At 22.2% G+C, this 24,356-nt stretch overlaps 1 protein-coding gene across 1 annotated transcript in view; it reads right to left on the bottom strand.

Moving 5' to 3' along the window:
* Nucleotides 1-408: 408 nt before the first annotated feature.
* LOC122503104 (dipeptidase 1-like) overlaps nt 409-24,356 on the bottom strand; it is a 233,172-nt gene continuing 209,224 nt past the window's right edge. Inside the window, exons 9-13 of the mRNA XM_043613533.1 lie at nt 17,518-17,694; nt 5,828-5,912; nt 5,459-5,534; nt 5,233-5,371; nt 409-1,813 (exon numbers count right to left, since the gene is read on the bottom strand). Coding sequence (XP_043469468.1) covers nt 1,724-1,813; nt 5,233-5,371; nt 5,459-5,534; nt 5,828-5,912; nt 17,518-17,694 — 567 coding nt within the window. The 3' untranslated portion in view covers nt 409-1,723. The remainder of the gene's footprint in view (nt 1,814-5,232; nt 5,372-5,458; nt 5,535-5,827; nt 5,913-17,517; nt 17,695-24,356) is intronic.

A 24,356-nucleotide genomic window follows, 5' to 3' on the forward strand; every position in this document is an offset into this window, starting at 1 on the left:
TAAAAATTGTTCTCGATGATGTAAAATTTGTTTATGGTGACAAGTACCAATACAATTTAATAGTTTGGTTTTTTGTCTAAACAGATTGAGTAAAATTTTGCTTTTCTACTTTCTACAATTTGTCGAATTTAATTTTAAAATAAACATTAAATTAAGTTGAATAAATAAATTAATAATAAATAAGGAAATAATAAATTAATTAATTAAATAATGAATTAATTTTAAATTGCTCGAACTGAATTTTTAATCATTTTTAAATTTTAATTATTTTTGAATTTTAATTTAATTTTAACATTTTAAATTTCAAATTAAAATTTTCTACTGAAACGGAATTTTATTTTCTAAAGAATTAAACATTTTCTTAAAGAAAAATTTTAATTCTTTAGTTCGAAAATAAAATTTTGGTTTTAAGTGAACCATAAATTAATATTTTAACCATAAATTAATATTTATTAGTTTTATTTACTATTTGGAATTGTTTTTTTTTTGTAATTTGCGTGCACTGTTTCAACTGTAGAGATGAATAGCAATATTTTACTTGTTTTCAACAAATCGCACTGTACACAAAAGCTGATTGCAAAAATGGTAAAAGTGCTTTGATAAAACTACTGAGATAATTTTTTTTTTCTTTTTCTACAACATATTTCTTTTCTTTTTTTTTATCATTTATTCTAATTTCATTCAGTGCTGTTTTTTTTCTGTTAATAGCAGTATTTCTACTTTTTAAAAATTCTCTCTTTTTTCTTTTAATATAAAAACAATAAGTTTAAAAGTTGTTTTGCGAAAAAGATAAACATTTTGAATATTTCTCGCAGGAAAAAATGCGAAGAGTTTAATGAAATGCTGCTCATTTTAATATTTGTTATCTAAATACGACGCTACTGTCAAGTTTTTTTTTTCATTTTTCTAATTCATAATACTGTGTTGATTAAAAACGATTTAACATTTTTTGGCACTCGTAGCCCTGAATTTTCGAATCTTTTAAATGTTGATCTTGTTTTTTTTTTTTTATTTTGAAGAACATTGGCGATTTTGGTCTCTTTCGTGTGTATATTTTAATTCTATCTAAAAATTAAGAAATCACGATTTTAATTATGCGCGTGTAATTTTTTTCAAGAGTCGTTATTTTTTTTTGTTGATAAAACTTGAAATTTCAAGACTCGACATATTTTTTTAATTTGTCTAATAGTCCGAATAGTGTCATGTACTTATATTCGGAATTTAAGTGTTAAAATAGAAAAATGTTTTTGGTACAAAAAGAAAACCGGTATTTATTTGTTCACATATGTAAACTTATGTTCCTATAAAAAGTGAAATATTAAATTATTTTTATTTTTTCACTAGTAATAAAATGTGTAAAATTGTTTTTTTAAAAAATCAGCTTAGAAAATATTAAGGTTTTTTTTTTGTTATAAAAAGGAGGAGTTAACAATTGTTTGGGGGGGGAACGTCGATTCTTGTTATTTCTAATTCTTAATTAAATTCGCAAGATGATAAGTCGCACTCTTTTGGAAATTTTAAAGAATTCTTGATACTAGAGTCTATGAAAAAATTTACTCGGACTTATTGCCTTTTAATAAGTCATTTAGTTTCTCCCATTTTTTCGTAACACTCGGTACGCAAAGACACACTGATTGTATTAATGTCGGTCTCACGAGAGTCATTTTTTATTTTTGGCGAAATGAGCCTAATCCAGAGTCCCTGAAGTTAGTAGTTCTTGAGATCAGGACGCTCTGTATGCGCAGGCAGAATTCTCTGGTGGGCTTATTTTCTCGACTGGTAGTACCGCTGCCCTTTGCCATTCGTCTCGAATCTGGAAAATTGATTTTTTTTTCAATATTAATGACAAATATTCTTTTCTGATTGTGATTTAAGAAAAGTATTCAAATGCAGGATTCGAACTCGATGATTAATTTTAAAAAGTAGTCAAAATTAACTTTAGGACTAAAAACAATAGTAAAAAAATTGTCCATTTCCCTGACTTTTTCTGATTTTCATCAAAATATTCACATTTTTTCTTATCTTGACAATAACTTCAATTCTAAATTTTTCTAAATTTTAATTATTTTCCAAATTTTTAGTTAGACATCTTCAAAAATACCATTATATATTTTAAAAAATTTTACAAGTAAAAAAATTCTTTAAAATACAAAAACTTCCATTAAATTTGACAAAACTTTCAATTAATGAAACTAAAATTTAAACTCAACCTCATTTTTAAATCAATTCTTAGAAAGTTCTACGAGAATTCAATTTATTATTTAAATACAAAAATAAATAATTTATTGAATAATTGAATGTTTCTTAAAATTCTAGTCTTATAAAGAATTTTATCAAGATTTTAAAAAATAATTCATTTTTTTCAAACAATTTTAATAAAATTTTCAAGCGTTTTTCGAGGAATTAATTTAAAATTTTATTAAAAATAATTGAAATCCTGCGAAAATGTTTTTTATTTTTGAAAAGAATTTAATTCTTGCTTAGAATTTTATTAAAATTTTTTAAATAATTCAATTCCTGGAAAAAAATTGAAATTATTTTTTGAAAGAATTGAATTTGTAAAAATCATTGAATTCTTGCGAAATTTTTTATTTTTAATTTTTGAAAATAATTGAATCGTCTCAGAAAATTTAATTAAGATTTCTTGAATTGTTTCTAAGAATTGATTCAGCATTTCCCTGACTTTTTCTGATTTCCATCAAAATTTAATTATTTATCAAATTCTTAGTTAAACTCCTTCAAAAATAATTTATTTATTAAAAGATGAAATTTAGTTAAATTAAATTTGACAAAATTTTCAATTAATTGGAATAGAATTTCTACTCAAATTCATTTTTAAATCAATTCTTGTTAGAAAGTTCTACGAGAATTCAATTATTAAAATATGAAAATAAATAATTTATTGAATAATTGAATTTTTATTAAAATGGAATTCTTATAAAGAATTTTATCTAGATTTTAAAAAATAATTGATTTAGTTCAAAGAATTTAAATAAAATTTTCTAGCGTTTTTCGAGGTATTAATTTAAAATTTTATTAACAATAATTGAAATCCTGCGAAAAATTTTATTATTTTTGAAAAGAATTGAATTCTTGCAACGAATTTTATTAAATTTTTTTTAAACAATTGAATTCCTGGGATAGATTTTTTTGTCAATAATTAAATTTTTGCAAAGAATTTTATTACAATTCTTTTAAAAAATTGGATTTTTTATAACAAATTTTGTAAAAATTAAATATAAAAAATGTTTTAAATAATTTCTTTCCAAAAATTTTATAAAAATTGTATTTCAAATAATTAAGATTTTCTCTGAAAATATTATTTATGAAAATAATTAAATTTTTGCGAAGAATTGTATTAAATTTTTGTTCAAATAATTGATTTTTTGGTGAAATTTTATTAAAATAGTAGATATTGAAAATAATTGAATTTTAACCAAGAATTTCATTATTTGTAAAAATAATTGAATTGTTGCTAAATTTCCTTCTTTTTTAATTTTTGAAAATAATTGAATCGTCTCAGAGAAATTTTTTGAATTGATTCAGTATTTCCCTGATTTTTTCTAATTTCCATCAAAATATTTACGTTTTTTTTTCGTTGTAATAATTCCAATTCTAAATTTTTCTAAATTTTAATTATTTTCCAAATTTTTAGTTAAACTTCTTCAAAAATACTATTATATATTTAAAAAAAAATTTTTATCAAGTAAAAAAATTCTTATTTAAAATATAAAACTCAAACTCATTTTTAAATCAATTCTTACAAAGTTCTACGAGAATTCAATTATTTAAATACAAAAATAAGTAATTGATTGAATAATTGATCAATTCTTTAAATTGAATTCTTATAAAGAATTTTATCAGAATATAAAAAAATAATTGACTTTTTATAAAGAATTTTATCAGAATATAAGAAAATAATTGAATTCTTTCAAATTGATTTCCTGCAAAAAATTTTATTAAAATTTTTTTAAATAATATTCAATTCCTGGGAAAAAATTGAAATTATTTTCTGAAATAATTGAATTCTTGCAAAGAATTTTTTATTACAATTTTTTTAAATAATTGAATTTTTGTAAAGAATTTTTTATTACAAATTTTGAAGATACTACAATTTTTTTGAGAAAAATAATTTAAATGGTATTGAAAATACAATAATTAATTTCATTCAAAGAATTTTACTATAATTGTATTTTTTTTCCTATTTACCAAATTTTTAATAATTAAACATCTTTAAAAATTAATTAATTATTAAAAGAATGAAAAATTCATTAAAACATCAAATTTAGCTGAAGTAAATTTGATAAAATTGACAATTAAAAATAATTGAAATCCTACGAAAAATTTTATTATTTTTGAAAAGAATTGAATTCTTGCAACGAATTTTATTAAATTTTTTTTAAACATTTGAATTCCTGGGATATATTTTTTTTTGTCAATAATTGAATTTTTGTAAAGAATTCTATCACAATTCTTTTAAAAAATTGAATTTTTTTAAGAAAAATAATTACAATTGTATTGGAAATTATTTCAATACATTTTATTTCTTATAATATAAATTTTATTAAAAATAATTAATTTTTTTCGGAGAATTTCATAAAAATGTTTTAAATAATTTCTTTCGAAACATTTTATAAAAATTGTATTTCAAATAATTAAAATTTTCTCTGAAAATATTTGAGTTCTTGCAAAGAATTTTTTATTACCTATAATTTTTTTAAATAATTGAAGTTTTTATTACAAATTTTGAAGATAATTAAATTTTTTTGAGAAAAATAATTTAAAATTGTATTGAAAACACAATAATTAATTTCATTGAAAGAATTTTACTATAATTGTAAATTGTAATTGAAATAATTGAAATTTTTGGTGGAAATGTTATTATTAATGAAAATAATTGAATTTCAGCCTAGAATTTCATTATTTGTAAAAATAATTTAATTCTCGAGAAATTTTTTGTTTTCAATTTTTGAAAATAATTGAATCGTCTCAAGGAATTTTATTAAACATTTTTTGAATTGTTTATAAGAATTTTTATGGTGATTCTCAAACGAAAAGAGAAAAGTAAAGTTTTTAGTGTCACAAATCTAAAAAAATATCCAAATATTAGTAAATCGTAAAAAAAATATAGTAAATAGGTTTTAGTAGATGAGTACGAAGCCTGCTAGTAAGTATACTGTTAGATTTAAGAAAAAAATATTTTCGAAAGTTGGTATTGAAAGACAGACATACTTGTTCGACTTTGGCGAATACTCGAAGTAGATTGAGACCAGCCAATTTTTTAATGTCCTCCTCGGTCCATAATGGATCTTCTAACAATGTTGCCAGGAGTTGAGGATATCTGGAGACATCCTCCAGGCCGGTAGGTGTGCTGGAAAATCAAGAACAATTGTAATTTACGTTGTCGAATCGATTTCGCATATGTAATCGCAGAGAAGATTAGTTCAGTGATAGTTACAAATTTATTCCATCGAATCCTGCTCCTATGCCGACGTGATCGATGCCCGCCACGTTCCTTACGTGATTGATGTGCGCTGAAATGTAACGCCACGTTAAGTAAGCATGCATTCCCAGTTAAAATTTATATACGAGATAAAGCTAAAGTACACTGTGCAATTTCTCATCTATTCATATCATTTTTTTTTCTCTCTTTTTACGTTGATTTTTCTCGTATAAAAATTTATTTTTAGATGTTTGTATATATAGATGTCTTTTTATAGTCGTAAAATAATTTTAATAGCTAAATATTTTTTTTAGCTGCTAGAAGATTATTTTCTGTTGTAAATTCTACTTAATTCTGATAGATAGGATAGAAAAAGTCATTTACCAATCACGTCTTTAATGGTTGCTGTGCTGTTGCATGTTATGAAATACGTATAAAAGGGAATCATAGCTACGCCTCCATTCTTTGCCTGAAAAAGAAAAATTTTTTGTTAGCTTCAGTTTGAGTATAGATAAGTTTTTGTTCATGTTTATACAGAGTTGACACAAAAAATTAATTTTGTTTTTCGCTGATTTTCAGATAAAATTTTGACTTTTTTACTGACCCTAAAGAATATTCTGATTCACTCTAAAAATTATTAGATACTCAAAAAAATGCCTTTTACATTTATTTACGAATTTCTTCAAAAGTAAAATTATTCGTAAACATCAATAACATTATTTTAAAATAAATATTTAATCATTATTATTTTCTAGAATTTTTAACTAAAATTCTTCTTTAAATCAATTATTTTTAATGATTTTTGGAAAAGTTCTTTGATAATTTTCAAATCCATTTGTTTAAAATTTAAATTCACGAAATTTCGATTATTCGGAAATTCTTCAATTAAATACACTAAGAAAAATTTTGGAAATTTTCCCAAAAAAAATTTAGGAAGCAAATTCTACTAATTATTAATTTAAAAAAATTTATTAACATTAATAAGGGAATTTTTCTAAAAAAATTATCGAAAACTTCCTATGAATTTCAAAACATTTCCATGAAATAATGTATGAAAAAATCCCAAAATTATTCAATTATTTAAATACAAAAGTAAATAATTTACTGAATAATTTAATATTTTTTAAAAATTTAATTCTTATAAAGAATTTTATCAACAAATTTTCAAATAATTGAATTCTTTTGACAAATTTTAATAAAATTTTTAAGAATAATTACATTTTTCGAGGAATTCGATTAAAATTGTATACTAAAAAGAATTAAAATTCTGCAATGAGCTTTATTATTTATGAAAATAATAATTGAATTTCTAAAACAAATTTATTATTTATGAAAATAATTGAATTCATAGAAAAAATTTATTATTTATGAAATTAATTGAATTATTGCGAAGAAATTTATTACCTAATTTATGAAATTAATTGAATTGTTGCGAAGAAATGTATACAAAATTTTTTAATAATTGAATTCATTGTGCAATTTTTATTATTTAAGAAAATAATTAATTAAATTAAATGCCTATATGATTGGAAAATAAAAACGTCAAATGATTTAAAAATATTCAATTAAACTTTATCATAAAAATTAATTCAACAGAATTGTTGATTAAAAATATGAAAAATTAAAAATTTCAAAGATTTTAATTTAAAACCTTTTCAAAATTCAATTCTTTCTACAAATTCACGCTATAATGCATTTAATTTTCAATTATTATCTAAAATTTTAACTGAAATTTATTTTTATATCAATTTTTATATTAGAAAATTCTAGGAGAATTCAACTATTTAAATGCAAAAATAAATAACTGAATGTTTCTTAAAATTTTTTTCTTTTAAAGAAAAAATTCTTGTTTAAACAAATTTCTAAAAAATTAAATTCTTTCGAATTTTAATAAAATTTATAAGAATAATTTCATTTTTCGAGAAATTCAATTAGAATTTTATTCTATTAAAAGAAATTGAAATTCTGCAATGGGTTTCCTTATTTACGAAAATAATGGAATTATTACGAAGAAATGTATAAAAAATTTGTTAATAATTGAATTCCTGGCAAATTTTTATTATTTATTAAAATAATTAAATGTTGTGTGCAGAATTTTATCAAGAATTTTTTTTTTAATAATTAAACTTTTTTGCAAAATATTATTAAAATCGTAGATATTGAAAATCATTGAATTGAGGAAAATCTTTTAAAACAATTGAAATTTTGCTAAAAATTTTATTAAAATTTTTAAAAATAATTGAATTCTTGAGAAGAATTTAAATAATAATTTTTGAAAACAATTGAATTCATACCAAGAATTTTATTAAATACATGTTTAAATAATTGAAATTTTGCCAAGAATTTTATTCAAATTTTTAACAATAATTTAATTCTTGACGAGAATTTTTTAAAAATTTGGAAAATAATTTAATTTCTGCAAAGTATTATATTACTGGAAAATAATTTTTTAAAATGCCTTAGAATAATTGATTTTATGGAAGAATTTTGTTGTTTATCAAGCTAATTGAATTCTTTTGCAGAATTACTTAAAAATTTTTGAAAATAATTCAATTTATGAAAAGAATTTTGCTATTTACAGAGATAATTTAAATGTTGACAATCATTGCTTTGAAAATTTTTTAAATAATTGAATTTCTTTCAAGATGTTATTATTTTTTTAAATAATTGAATTCCTGTCATGAATATTGTTATTTATGAATATAATTGGATTTAGCAAAGAAGTTTTTTTAAATTTTTGTAAATAATTGAATTTTTGTCGAAGAATATTGCTATTTATAAAGATAATTGAAATCTTGACGATAATTTAAAAAAAAATTTTGAAAATAATTGAATGTCTGCAAAGAATTTTATTAATTTTGAAAATATAATTGAATTCTTGTCATGAATATTGTCATTTATAAAAATAATTGAATTTATAGGAAAGAAGTTTATAAAAAATTTGTAAATAATTGAATTCTTGTAAAATTTGTATTATTTATGAAAATAATTGAATGTTGGCGTAGAATTTTATCATAATTTATTTTTAAGTAATTGAATCTTTTGGAAAATTTTATTAAAATAGTAGGATATTGAAAATCATTGAAATAAGGAAATTTTCTGAAAATAATTGAAATTTTGCCAAAAATGTTATTTAAATTTTTGATAATAATTGAATTTCGGAGAAGAATTTTACTACTTTTGAAAATATTTGAAATTTTTTAAAAAAATTTGTGAATAATTTTATTATTTTTGAAAATAATTAAATTTCTGCAATCATTTGAAAGACATTGTTTTGAATAAAGTAGCATTTAATCTCGAATTATCTATTAATTTAATCGAATTCAATTTCGTATTATGATTCTTGCAAAATTGTCTATTTATAGATTCTTTCACATTCTTTTAGAATTCTCTGTGAGAATCTTGCTGCTTCTTTTTTTTACAATTATTTCAAATATTAATTTTAAAAGCTGGACCTTGTCTGAAAAAATATAGAGTAACTTTTATACTATTCGTGATGAGTTTCGAAAAAAGGGATCTTAGAAGAAACGAATTGTAGCTTACGTTTATGATAAGTTTATCTTGATCAGAAGTTATTTGAAATTTTGAATAAAAGGTTTTTGATTAGAACTTTTTTAGATAAGATGTTTTTTGATTGAAAGTTCTTTGATTAGAAGTTTCTTTATAAGAAGTTTCGACTAAAAGTTCATTTTTAACTTTTTTAGCTTTTAAGTGCCGATGGCAAAGATTTCAGCCGTCAAATCTTTTTCATTAAGGGGTTAATAATGTAAAATTGAAATAAGTTTCTATTGAATATTTTAGACGATAAATAAAAATAATATTAATAATGTAAAATTAAAATAATTTTCTATTGAATATTTTGGAAGATAAATAAAGAGAGTAATGAAGACTTAGGTATTAGTGGGTATCAACAGATTATTATTATTTACTCATTGTTGTGTTCTTTTTATTAAAAAAATTTTTATTCCCCTTTAGTAAAGTATAGAAATACGCAGAAACTACACAAACGGAGTTTATTCGCTTGTAGAATGAAAATGGTAAAAGTTTATACTTTAAATTCCTCTTCACCGTCTCTACACTTTGATAGATTAAAGTGAAAAGAATTAAAATTTTCTATTCTCTTTTTGGGATTCATCACTCGTCACAATCTTAAAAAATATATGACGTTTTTTGTATAATCCAAAAGACTTTATTCTAAACACAATTTTCATTCAGCTCATGAAAAATCCAGCCAATAGATCAAGTCCGTTGAGCGAAGAACATCTGATAGACTTGATCTCCGTAAAGTTAATTGGGACGGAAGGATGACATGGTTAATAATAGATTATGAAAACCTATTATCGTGCCCTGGCACAGCTCGTTGTCGCATCGACATAATTAAGAGGTTATCGGCTGTTCCGCTAAAATTCAACTCTCTTCCTGTTTTGTTGTTCACAACTGGTGTGAATAAAATGTTTTTATTGTTTGTTTCTGTTAGTAATGTAGATATTTAACTAAAATAATGCATTATTTGTATTTCTGCTTCTATTTTTACGTATTACAATTTTTAATGCACACACAGAAATAATAACTTTTAACTATTTACAAAGTAATACCTAAACTGCCTGCAATTTCTTTGCATTTATATCATAATTTTTACTATTTCTAGAGTGAATTTTACTACGTCAGCAGGGTTGCCAGAGGTCAGGGAATTCAGAGAAAACTCAGGGAAAGTAGAATTGGTCAGGAAAATAAGGGAAAAGTTAGGGATTTTTATTAAAAGTATACTGGAAAAAATTCAATTTTTAAAATTCATAAGCAAATTCTGAATTTTTGCTGTCTTTTTCGTTTACCTCATAAACTATGAAACTACCACTAATTCTAATACAAAACCTTCAAAATTTTTTTCTATTTCTGCTAAAAATGAATTTTTTTAATATTATTTTATTGTTCCAAAACTTTTACCGCAATTGTCACGATAAATAACAAAATTCTTCACAGAAATTCAATTACTTTTAGGAATTTTAATAATATTCTTTACAAAATTCAATTATTTTCATAAATAACAATATTCATCACAAGAATCTAATTATTTTCAAAAGTCATAAAATTCTTCAAAGAAATTCAAATATTTTTAAAAATTTTAACAAATATATCGTCAAGAATTTAATTATCTTCACAAATAGCACAATTTTTCGCAAAAAATTCAATTATATTCAAAAGTTTTTCGCAATTCAATAGTCAATATTTTTATACTATTTTCATAAAATTTCTCAAAAGATTTAATTATTGAAAAACATTTTTGATACAACTCTACGAAAACATTCAATTATTTTTATTTTTCACAAATAATAAAATTTCATTTAGGAATTCAATTTTCATCGTAGAATTTCAAATATTTTTAATATAATTTCAAATAAATTCCTTGAAAAATGCAATTATTGTTAAAAATTTTATTAAAACTTGACAAAAGAATTCAATTTTAAGAAACATTCAATTATTCGATAAAATAATATAATTCGTTGCAATAATTCAAATATTTTCCTAAATAACATTTATAATTCGTCGCAGAAAATCAATTATTTTCAAAATTTTTTAAATAATTCTGCAAAAAAATTCAATTAGCTTGATAAACAACAAAATTCTTCCCATAAAATCAATTATTTTAAGGGATTTTAATAAAATTATTTTTCAAAATTCATTTATTTTGATAAATTGCAAAATTTATCACAAGAATTCAATTCTTTTAAAAAGTAATGAAATGCTTTGCAGAAATTAAATTATTTTCGAAATTTTTAAAAAATTCTCAACATAAATTAAATTATCTTTCTTATAAATAGATAGTGAAATTCTTATCAAGAATTAAATTATTGTCAAAAATTATAATAAAATTCTTGGCAAAATTTCAATATTTAAATACAATATTTAACAAAATTCTTCGCATGAATTCAATTATTTTAAAAGTTTTTTTAAAAATTTTAATAAAATTCTTCAAAAAGTTTTCAATTATTTTCAAAAATTGTTATAAAATTCTTTAATATAATTATTAAAATTTTAATTAAATTGCTTAAAGGAAATTAAATATTTTCAAAAGTTGTTAATACAATTCTTCCTAAAAATTACATTTTTAGAAACAATCAATTATTGAATAAATTATTTATTTTTGTATTTAAATAATTGAAATTTTGTAGAATTCAATTATTATTTTTCGTACTTTTAACTAACAATTCTGTAGAATTATTATTTTTTTTTTTGAAGAAGTTTAATTGAATAATATTTGAACTTTTTGAAGTAATTGATTTAAAGAAGAATTTTATTTAAAAATTGTCGAAAATACTGATTGAATTGAAATGATAAGAGTAATTTTAAAGAAGAAACAATAATAATATTCTTATAATAATAAAATAATGATTTTGTTACTCGGTCATCTTTAATTATTATGAGACATGAAGAAAACGATTACTCCGAGTTGAATACTCGGAGTGATCGATTTCTTTATGCTTTATAATAATATTCTTATCAGTTGTTCAAGGTTTGAATTTGAAATTTTTGAACATCTTAATTCCAATGAAAAAAAATCATGATTAAATATTTATTTTAAATAAAACTATTGATTTGAATAATTTTACAATTAAAGAAATTCTTCAATTAATGTAATAAAACATTTTTTTGGAGTATTTAATAATTTTTAGAGTGAATCAGAATATTTTTTAGGGTCAGGGAAGAAGTCAAAGTTCTGTCTGGAAATCAGGGAAAAGTCGTGGAAAAATAATGTTAAATTTTTGTTGCAACTCTGGTCAGATAAGTAAATTTTACTAATTTCACTGAAATTTGAAATGAAATGAAATTTCGCTCATTTAGTTTTAGAGAGAAGATTAATTTAGTATATATTAAAAACTTGATTTAAAATTAAATATCTGATAAATTTTTGTATTTTTGTTGAAACAAGTTTTAAAATTAATCTATTAAAATAGCATAATGTTCTTATGATTTTTACTTCAGCTTTGTGCAGTTAATGTTGTGTTTAATATTTGATTCGAAAACTCGAAAAAGTTATATTATGGGTGTTAAATATTAATTTTAAAAATTTAACATGCCTCGTGCGAAAAATATTCTATCGTTTTCCCTCTTCTGACACGAAGAAAGCAAATGAAAAATTAAAATATTCGCGGTCGCCTCGTGTGAATTTGTGTAAAACTTTAAAAACTATGAATACAAATTTGTAGAAGAGGCGCGCTAAAAAAGGTCAACTCTTTCTCATAGTGGAAAATGAATTTCAGAAAAAAAAAAAAAAAAAAAATTGTATTAAAATATTGTTGTTGAAGATTTAAATTGGTATGTTTTATTAGTTTTTTTTTTTTTGCGCGCACTTCTCTTTTTTCACGCTATTCGGTTGAAATAGTTTTCGATTTGCCGGTGTATGTTTACTGGTCCAAAACGGTGTAATTTCACTTGACCAAAATCGTTTTCAAGTGCGGGGTGAAAACTTTTGGTTTTTGGGGTTGTTTTGTTCGCTTTTGGGTTAGGTTGGAAGAGGAGATATAGGTTTTCTATTATGGAAGGGTCCAGTGCCAACAGGGAATATACACCCCGTTGGGGGCAGTGTAGTGCGATAGTGAATAGTAGCTGTTGGCCAAATGCTAAAGTGCAATGCATTATAGGAGAAAGGAGAGAGGATATATATATATATATATATATATATGTATGTGTTGACTGTATGTGCAACTTCGCGTGGTACTCTGATCCCATTTCGCGCGCAGTGATATAGGGCGTGCCATTTTTTCCGCCTTTTTCATCTCCCCCTTTTTTATTCCTTCTTTCTCGCTTGCGGACTTTTCATTTAGATTCTCTCTTTTTTTGCTTTCAAAGCTCCGATTCAGAGACTTCCATTTGCTAATTGACCCCGAGTCGCAGAACCTTACATTTTACCTTACCGCGGACAACCAGTTTGTGTTTCAAAAATTCGTGTTTATGCTCTCTAGTTTATTGTATTTTGTTGCTTTTTGACAAAATTTTTTTTTTATTTTGTCGTCAGGGTTGCTACGCAGGTCAGGGAAGTCAGGAATTTTTATTAAAAGTAGGGGAGAGTGGGGCAAAGGCGCTATGCGGGGCAAAGACGTTTTTTAAAATATCTCCTTTATTTTCTGTCTATTCCAATTGGTATTAAAAATTAAGTTGCAATGCAATCAGACCAATTGATTAAAAAAAGAAAAACCTAAAAATATCAAATATTTTAAGAAATATAACAAAAAAATTGTTTTGCAAAAATAAAATGATAATTTTACTGAACAAACTCTTATTTTTTAAAACATAAGTTTAAGTATTTAATTTTTAAAAACATAACATGTAAATAAATTAAATATTTCTCTACACAACTTGCGTGGTGTTTTAGTTTAATTTTGTATATAAATATTTGAAATTTAAAGTGAAAAAAAAGTTTGTTATGTGGGGCAAAGGCAATATTGAAAATAATTTGGTTAAAAACAATTGAATTTTCCAATTTTCTCTTTGCCCCACTCTCCCCTACTGCAAAAAAATTAAATTTTTAGAATTCATATTATGAAAATTCTAAATTTTTGTCTTTTTTGTTTGCCCTCATAAACTATGGAAATTACCACGAATTCTATAATACAAAACCTTCAATTTTTTCTATTTCTGACAATAAATCCTTTTTAAATATAACTTCATTCTTGAAGAACTAATATCAAATTTATTGAATTTTAAAATTTGCATTTAGAATTTTAGTTAGATGAAATTTGAAAGGTTTCAATTTAACGCATTCTATAAAATTTCAATTCTGAATGAATTGAATTAAATATTTTAAACAACTTTGATTTTGAAAAAAATTTTAACAATTTAAATTCTTCTAAAATTATTTATATTTTTTAAAATATATTCTTTGCAAAATGTAATATTTTATCATAAATAACAATATCCTTCATTAGAATTCAATTATTTTCAAAAGTAATAAAATTCTTCGCAGAAAATAAATTATTTTTTTCTTTAAATTGTCTTTAAGATTTCAATTATTTTTATAAATAACAACATTCTTCGACGAAATTCAATTATTTACATGAGTTTTAAAAAATTCTTTGCAAAATTTAATTATTTATAGGAACTTTAATAAAATTCTTCGCAAAATTCAATTATTTTGTTCAATTGTTTAAAAATTATAGTCAAGATTTCAATTATCTTTATAAATAGCAAACAATTTTCGCTGAAATTCAATTATTTACAAAAATTAAAAAAAATTCTTTGCAAAATACAATTATTTATAGGAATTTTAATAAAATTCTTCGCAAAATTCAATTATTTTCACAATTTTTTTAAAATGATTGTCAAAATTTCAATTATCTTTATAAATAGTAAAATTCAATTATTTTCAAAAATTTTAATAAAATACTAGTGAATTTCAATTATTACTAGCGCGACTGGAAAAGTCGTGCATAAATTTATAACGTTGCTCTCCTTTACAACGGCTTTTCTTTTTAATATTTCATCTATTATTTTAATAACATTTCTAAAAAGTATTCAATTATTTAAAAAAATTTTTGATAAAATTTTACTCAAACACATTAAATTATTTTCGTAAATAATAATAATTTCACATGAATTCAATTATTTTCAAAAGTTATAAAATTTTTCGGAGAAATTCAATTGTTTTCAAAATTTTTTAAAAATTCTTGTTAAAATTTCAATTATCTTAATAAATAAAATTCATCTCGGAAATTCAATTATTTTCAAAAATTTTATTAGAAGTTCCCAAATGAATTTAATTTAAAAAAAAAATGTTGATAACATTCTACTTAAACATTAAATTATTTTCATAAATAATAAAAATTTCACAGGCATTCAATTATTAACAAATTTTTTTTTATAAATTTTTTCTTAATAATTCAATTATTTTCAAAATTTTTTAAAAATTCTCCTCAAATATTCGATTATTTTTATAAATAATAAAATTTTTCTCGGAAATTCAATTATTTTCAAAAATTTTAAGAATATTCTTTGCAATATTTCAATTATTTTATGAGAATTCAATTTTGAGAAACATTCAATTATTCAATGAATTATTTATTTTTGTATTTAATAGTTGAGTGCTTGTAGAATTTTCTTATTAAAATTTATTTAAAAATGAATTTCAGTCAAAATCTTTAGTAATAATTGAATGTTAGAAGGATTTTGGGATGAATTAAAATTTTTAACAATGATTCAATTATTTTCATAAATAATAAAATTTCTTTTAGGAAGTTAATTAGTTTTATATTTTTATAAAACCCATCTCAGAATTTCAATTATTTTTAATACAATTTTAATTGACTTCCTCGGAAAATGCAATTATTTTAAAAATTTTTATTAAAATTTTATGAAAGCATTCAATTATTTATAAATTTGTTTATAAAATTCTTTATGAGAATTCAATATTGAGAAAAATTCAATTATTTAATAAATTATTTATTTTCGTATGTAAATAATTGAATTCCAGTAGAATTTTCTAATAAAAATTGATTTAAAAATGAATTTCAGTTAATATTTTAAGTAATATAATGGAATATTAGAAGCATTTTAGAATGAATTAAAATTTTGAACATGGATTTAGATATTTTCATAAATAATAAAACTCATTGCAGAATTTGAATTATTTTTCATACAGTTTTTAAAATTTATTTATAAAATTCATTATTAGAATTCAATTTTCAGAAACATTCAATTATTCAATAAATTACTTATATTTGTATTTAAATAATTGAATTCTCGTAGGAGTTTCTAATAAAAATTGTATTTAAAAATGGATTTTTGTTAAAATTGTAGATAGTAATTGAATATTAAATGATGAAAAAAATTTTGAAGAAGTTGCAGTAACAATATTCTTATAATACATCTCTGAATAAAAAATGTATTTGATTCAAATAAAATAGATTATTATCAATTAAATATTTAATTGAAACAAATAATATTTGTTGGAGTCAATTAAATGGTATTTGAACCCTTTATTTCAGTATTTGAAGCAAATATGAACTGAACCATTTAACTGACTCCAATAAATATTATTTGATTCAAGTAAATATTTAATTGATAATACTCAATTAATTGGTTATTTGAATCAAATAAATTTATTTTACAGTGTATGAAATAATGATTTTTTTCACTCAGTCATTTTTAATTATTATAAAACATGAATATTTCATAATTATTATGAAACATGAGACTCGGAGTAATTGATATTTTCATGTTTTATAATAATATTCTTATGTTGTCTTCTTTTTATATAAGTCATGGAAAAACGAAATTAATTATTCGTCATTTTTTGACTTTCATTGATGGCAGTTTTTTATTTTGCATCTATTCTTTCATATGCTTTTTAATCATGATTCCGTAGTGTAGTATGTTCATTGAATTTTTATAGATTTTTGTAGGTAAAAAAGAAAAGTAGTTGGAGAAAAAATGAGATGAAGTTTATAAATAAAGTCTGATCGTGTGTATATGTAAAAAGCTTAAATTTCAAATGCACGCGTTGCACGTTTACTAACGTGTGTTCATACTCTCAAGATCGTTCTCAATTCACTATTTCTTAGAAAATTGTTTCCCGAGACTCTGTGCAGTAGAATGAAAGTAGGTATATGGAAAAGTGAATAAGTGGAGAAGTGAAATATGCTTGAGTACGCTTAGCGCAGCTAGATTAAAGATTTCTAGTACTCAGATTTTAGACACACTTTCCTCCCCTATAAATCTTGTGCGAAAAATTTCTATATACCTATATCCCCGCATGTCAAAGAAACTGACAAACTTAATAACGTTTTCAATCACTAAAATATAGGGAGAGAAAAAAAAAAGGTGCGGGAAAAAAAGGTGAGAGAAGAAAGAAAGAGAGTGAGGGAGAGAGAGAGATAAAGAGATATAGAAGAAGAGGTAAAATTTGAGAGATATATATATATACTTGCGAGGGGAGAGAGAATTTTTGTCTTGGATAATAAAAGTTCCAATTATAAATGGAGTATAATGAATGAGGACAAGAAACAGTGGTGTGTATACGTTAGATTTCTTCACTGTGTGACAACGATGCTTTATTTTCGAGATTTTACTTGATAACTCACCAGATTTCTGAGCACGTCGTCTGGCACGTTCCTGCTAGAATTACAGAGCGCTCTTGCTGCGCTGTGCGAGAAAATCACCGGCGCTCTTGTCGTCTGCAGGGCTGCTCTCATCGTTCTTGTTGAAACGTGAGACAGGTCCACCAACATCCCAAGCCTGTTTAGTTCCCTAACGACGGCCTGTAAATTTACATCATTTGTCAGTATGCATACCGCACTGTAATTATAGCAAGTACAATATCTTGAAAAAAAACACAAATTTATTCTCAACAAATCTTTTCTTAAGACGCAAATTTTTGATAATATATAGACGACACTCTGTGTATTATAGGGGATGAGAGATGACTGTTTGTCTTTTTAATTATTTTTATTTCTCACCGAGATTTCAAAAAGAAAAAGAAAAAAATATGAGGTGATGTAAATGAATCCCTTGGGAACTGCATTTTGTAAATTGTTTTCTATTTCCGGTTTTCTGAGTTGATACTGTATACACTTTTCGAATTACATTACAGACACTAGAAAATGTGTCTTGTTCTAAGTTTTTTTTTTGCATTTAAAACGACTTGGATTTGGATCATCCCCCTTTATTTTATGTCAGATTTTTTTTCTGAAAAGTAAATTTTTGATAATTAAATAAGTTGACGAAATTTACATTTAAAATAATCTTATGTAAGATTTTAAGTACTCCCCCCCCCCTCCTTGTAAAACAAAAGTAAATTGAACCCCTTGATGCAAGAACCAGACGCAGCCCATTTAATTTCAATGGGCTATGTCTGGTTCTTGCATTAAGGGGTTCAATTGGAGATTTTGTATTTTGAATTTCGCGCCAATATAGTTCTTTAAATTGCCGCCTAGACGGCATGAAAATTCACTCACAAACGACATAAAGTGAATAGAGTACATGATTCACCTCGCAAAAATTTAATTATTTACAAAAAATAATAACATTTTTAGAAAAAATTTCAATTAAATGAAATACAATTTTTATAAAAATTTGTTAATTAATTAGATATTTAAAAAATTTGTTAATTAATTAGATATTTAAAAAATTTGTTATGGAATTTTCGGAAAAAAATAAATTATTTTCAATAATTTCCATAATATTTGTTTATAAGAATATTCATTTATTTTCAATACAATTGTACTTTTTTTTCTAATATTTCATTTTTATTTATATTTCTCAAATTTTCTCAAAAAAAAAATTTAATTATTTTTAAAATTTGTAATAAAAAATTCTTTAAAAAAATTCAATTGTTTAAAAGAATTTTGATAAAATTCTTTACAAAAATTCAACTATATTGTCAAAAATAATAAAATTCTTCTCAAGAATTCAATTATTTTCAAAAATTTTAATAAAATTCGTTGCAAGAATTCAATTATTTTTATAAATTATAAAATACTTTGCAGGATTTCAATGATTTTTAATAGGTACATTTTTAAATGAATTTCTCGCATAATTCTTAAAAAGTTTATTAAATTACTTTGAAACGATTCAATTATTTTCAAAAATGAAAAACAGAATTCACAAAAATTCAATTATTTTTAGAAATAAGGAAATTTTTGGCCGAAATTCAATTATTTTCTATATTTTCTATGAAATTTTAAAAAATCAATTATTTAAAAAAAATAGATTTCTACGTAAAAATTATATTATTTTCATAAATAATACATTTTTACAAGATAACTTCAAGTATTTCAAATACAATTTTCATAGAATTTTTTTTTTAAATTTATTATTTAACAAATTTTTTTATGAAATTTTCCGAAAAAGTCAATTGTTTTGAATAATTTTAATAAAAGTTGCATACAAAAATTTATTTATTTTCAGTACAATTGCAATTATTTTTCTCAAAAGAAAAATTATTATCAAAAATTTAATAAAATTCTTAACAAGAATTCAATTATTTTCATAAATAAATTTGCATAAATAATAAAATTCTTCGCAGGATTTTAATTATTTTTAGAAATATAAGGAAAGTTTTGTCTGAAATTCAATTATTTTCTATATTTTCTATGAAATTTAAAAAAATCAATTATTTAAAAAAAATAAATAGAATTCTTCGCGAAAATTCTAAATAATAACATTTTTACAGAGAACTTCAAGTATTTCAAATACAATTTCCATAGAATTTTTTTTAAAAAATGTATTATTTAACAAATTTTTTTATGAAATTTTCCGAAAAAATCAATTGTTTTGAATAATTTTAATAAAAGATGCATATAAAAATTTATTTATTTTCAATACAATTGCAATTATTTTTCTCAAAAGAATTGAATTATTATCAACATTTTTATTAAAAATTTATTTAATTAAAAAAAAATTAAATAAAATTCTTAACAAGAATTCAATTATTTGTATAAATAAATTTTCATAAACAATTTAATTATTTCTATAAATAATATAAATCTTCGCAGGATTTCAATTATTTTTAAAACAATTTTAAATAAATTTCTTGAAAAATGCTTAAAAATTTTATTAAAATTCTTGCGATAAAATTCTTTTTCAGAATTCAATTTTAAGAAATGATCAATTATTCAATTAATTATTTATTTTTGTATTTAAATAATTGAATTCTCGTCGAACTTTATAACAAGAATTGATTTAAAAATGAATTTCAGTTAAAATTTTAGTCTAATTAATTGGAAATTTTGTCACATTTAATTGAACTAAATTTTTTTTTTACTTTTAAAAGTTTTTTTTTAATATATAATACCTAATCGTATTTTTGAAAAAATTTAACTGAAAATTTGGAAAATAATTAAATTTTAGAAAAATGTAGAATTGTAGTTATTACCAAGTTAAAAAAAATTTGAATATTTTGATGGAAATGATAAAAAGTCAGGGAAATACTGAATCAAGTTTTTATGAATAGACTAAAATGAATTTTTTTTAATCTTCAAAATCAGTTTCTTGACAGCTATTTTTTATTACTGTTTTTATTTTTAAAGCTACTTTTTAAAAATTAACTATCAAGGGCTTGTACAAACATAATTGAAATATAAATTATTTGATTTAAATTAACTTTAATTTAAGTAAATAATTTTTTGGTAATAGTAATAAAAGTAGTCGGTTATTTATGAACCAAATAAATTTTTTATGGAGTGTTACTGAAGATCACAACGTTAGTAATTAACGATTCAGAAGAAAAAATACGCTTCTATTAAAATTTTTGTATACATTTTTGTCCAAAAAAATATTTTTCCTAGTTTTTTGATGAAAAATGAAAAAAAAAAATTGAAATTCTGCGATGAGTTTTATAATTAAAAAAATAATTGAACTATTGCGAAAAATATTCTTTTTTAAATAATTAAATTTCTGTGAAATGTTTATTATTCATAAAAATAATTTAATGTTTGAGTAGAATTTTATTAAAATTTTTTTTAAATAATTGAATTCCTTTTGGGAAATTTTGTTAAAATATAGTAGATATTGAAAATAATTGAATTTTGGCGAAAAATGTTATTAATTTGGCAAAGAATTTTATTAAAATTTGTGAAAATAATTGAATTCCTAAAAAGCATTTTATTATTTATGAAAATAATTGAATTCTTGCGAACGATTTTAATAGAATTCTTTTTTAAATAATTAGATTTCCAAGAAGAAATTTATTACTTTTAAAAATAATTGAATTCTTGTGATAAATATTGTTATTCATAAAAATAATTGAATTTTGCAAAGAATTTTATTAAAATTCCTATAAATAATTGAATTTTGGATAGAATTTTGCTATTTATAAAGATCATTAAAATCTTGGCAATACTTTTTGAAAATAATTGAATTTTGCAAAGAAACTTCAAATAATGGAAAAAAAATTCAATTAAACTTTTTCAAACACAATTAATTGTACAGAATTGTTAGTTTAAAGTATGAAAAATTCAGATTTCCAAAGATTATCATTTGAAACCTTTCTAAAAAATTCCTATAAATAATTGAATTTCGTAAAGAATTTTGCGATTTATTAAAATAATTAAAATCTTGACGATTATTTTTAAAAAAATTTTGAAAATAATTGAATTCTTATTATGAATATTGTTATTCATGAAATTAATAACAAGTATTTTTGAAACAAAGGTGTACTGACCAAATATTTTTCAATTAGATTTTAATCGTTTCCGCACCAACAAAATCTTTCCAAAAATGTTACTATATACTTCAAAGTAAATTTCCTAAATTGCAATCTAATATTCAAATATAAAAAAAAAATTTCATAATACAATTTAAAGACTCTCAAAAAAAAGAAAAATGACAATACAAAGTTTAACTCGTCTTTTGTCATTTTAATAATCGCGAAGCTTCTTTGTTTCTGAATTTTTTTCTCCAAAGCATCTAGAACAAGCATCAGTGTGACACGTATGTAAAAAACGAACAGAACATTCGTTAAGCGTGCACAGCTCGAAACGCGGCCATTGTCCTAGCCATTCGTATATATATCGACGTGCCGTTTATATCGTAGCATTTTTTTTTTACTCTCACGTCAGCCATTGGTTTCTATTGGTTAAGGCGAACAGTCAGAATTTTTTTTTGTTTTTGTCTCTCTTTTTTCACCTGCTAAAACCTTTCTCTCTCTACTTGGGGTCGCTCGTATCGGAAATATAATCCATAACTCTCATTCTCAATAATTCCGTTTATATAAAAACAATAACGTTGATTATAATTGGTGTCTTCTTTCACTCATAAATTTTCAATTCAAATTTTTTTTAAACAGAAATATACAAAAAATATTGAATATAGAAATACGAAAACACTAATTAAGTGAGTGTAATCGAAAATTTTCCGTTAGTTTTAAAAAATTTGTTTCAAAAATACTTGTTAGAAAAATATTTGTTTGAAAAATGTTTGTTTCAAATACATTTGTTTGGAAAATATTTCGTTCAAAAATACTTGTGTGAGAAATATTTGTTCAAAAAATACTTGTATAAAAAATATTTGTTTTAAAAATACCTATTAGTTTCAAAATTACTTGTTTCAAAAATATTTGTTCCAAAATAATTAAAAAAATAACTTTAAAATTATCAGTTCTCAAAATCACTTTTAATCAATTTCTCGTCTTTTCCGATTTCAAAGTATTTTTTTATAATTTATTTTAGAATTATTAAAACTTTTGCACATCACTGCTCTTCTTTATTATATTTTAGAGTTATTCACAAAAAACTAGCTTAATTTATTTAATATTTTAAGAGAAAAGTGGTCGAAAAAATTAACATTGATTTCTGTAACAGTCACATGCTGTTAAGTAAAATTAATTATTAAAAAGCATTAAGCCAACGTGCGGCAGTCTCTGTGTTAATATTCCACTTACATTAACAACCCTTTGTTATTAATTAGCCTTTGATGTAAAATTTTGATTCATGTATTGTAGTTATTTGTAGGGGCACATTTACAATCGTATGCATATTCTGATCCCATTATATTTACACAAGTGCTGCATCTCTCGTACATATATAACTATATAGTTTTCTCCCACGTGACATGACTTTAGGAAAAAATGAATAAAGCACTATAAATAATAACCATTTTTCGATTCTGCAATATGGTAGTCTCTCAAAAATGATACTTTAAAATAGTTTTTAACTATAGTCAGTCTTGGAAAAGCGATAAAAGATTTAGGTCGATTGCAATGCTCACTCGCGTTTTGAATACTTGATTTACATCCCTTAGTTTCATTTCCTTTTTTTTCGGTTCGTATTCATCGTTGGAAAAAAGTTTTTTTTTTTTAAATTTAGGGAACGTACGTGCATATACCGCAAGTTTTGTGGGGAATTTTATGTATTTATTGTTTTTTAATACTTTCTTTTTTTCCATGTGTACTATTTTTGAAAATATTCAATAACGTCAACGCGCGACATATGTATTTGTGTGTGCATCCTGCAGTGAACGTTGGCGGAATATTTTATTTACGATCTTGTTTTCTTCACCTCTCTCACAAAACTGTAAGTGTACGAAAGCAGGAGGAGCGAGGAGAGGGGGGGGGGTGGGGGTGGGTTTGTCGTGAGAGTTAAATTAAACACTTTGCCCTCATATTTTACAAAAGACAGATAGTAATTGTTTAAACTTGAGACAGATTTATATTTGGAATTTTCAACTATTAGGGGAAATTTATATTTTGTAAGCATTGTTATTCTTCAAATAGTTTCATATTCGTGATATTATTTTGTGTTGAATTTTCTTTTCATGCAAATTTAGTTCTATTTTTGTATATTGTGTTAGTATTTTAATATTTTGGGTTAGAATTTTACTATATATATGTTAGTATTTTTTACTATATTGTATGAATATTTTTACCATATTATTATTTTTTACTGCATTGTATGAGTATTTTTACTGTCACAGTAAATCGTGAGGTATTAAAAACTGTTGCAGATTAAATTAACACAAAAAAAATTAAAATAATCAATTTTGGTGTTATTTTTTACAATGAATGAAATTTTAGTTTATTAAAATTTTTTAAAACTATAAAACATGAAGATATCGATAACTCCGAGTCTTCGACTCAAAGTCATCGATTTCTTCATATTTTATAATAATTCAAGATGACCAAGTAATAAAATCATTATTTTATATTATAAGAATATTATACTTCTTCAAAATTTCATTATTATTATTTGCATTATTTCAATTCAATTATTATTTTCAAAAATTTTTAACTACAATTTTACTTTATATCTATTATTTTCAATAATTTTCGAAAAAATTCTTTGTCAATTTTCAAATACATTTCTTTACAATATTCAATTTCACGAAATTTCAATTATTCGTAAATTCTTCAATAAATTAGAAAATAAAAACTTCAAGTAATATAAAAGAAAATTCAATTAAACTTTTTCAAAAAAATTAATTTCAA

The sequence above is a fragment of the Leptopilina heterotoma genome, unplaced genomic scaffold (assembly GCF_015476425.1).
Source record: "Leptopilina heterotoma isolate Lh14 unplaced genomic scaffold, ASM1547642v1 Lhet_244, whole genome shotgun sequence".
NCBI lineage: Eukaryota > Metazoa > Arthropoda > Insecta > Hymenoptera > Figitidae > Leptopilina > Leptopilina heterotoma.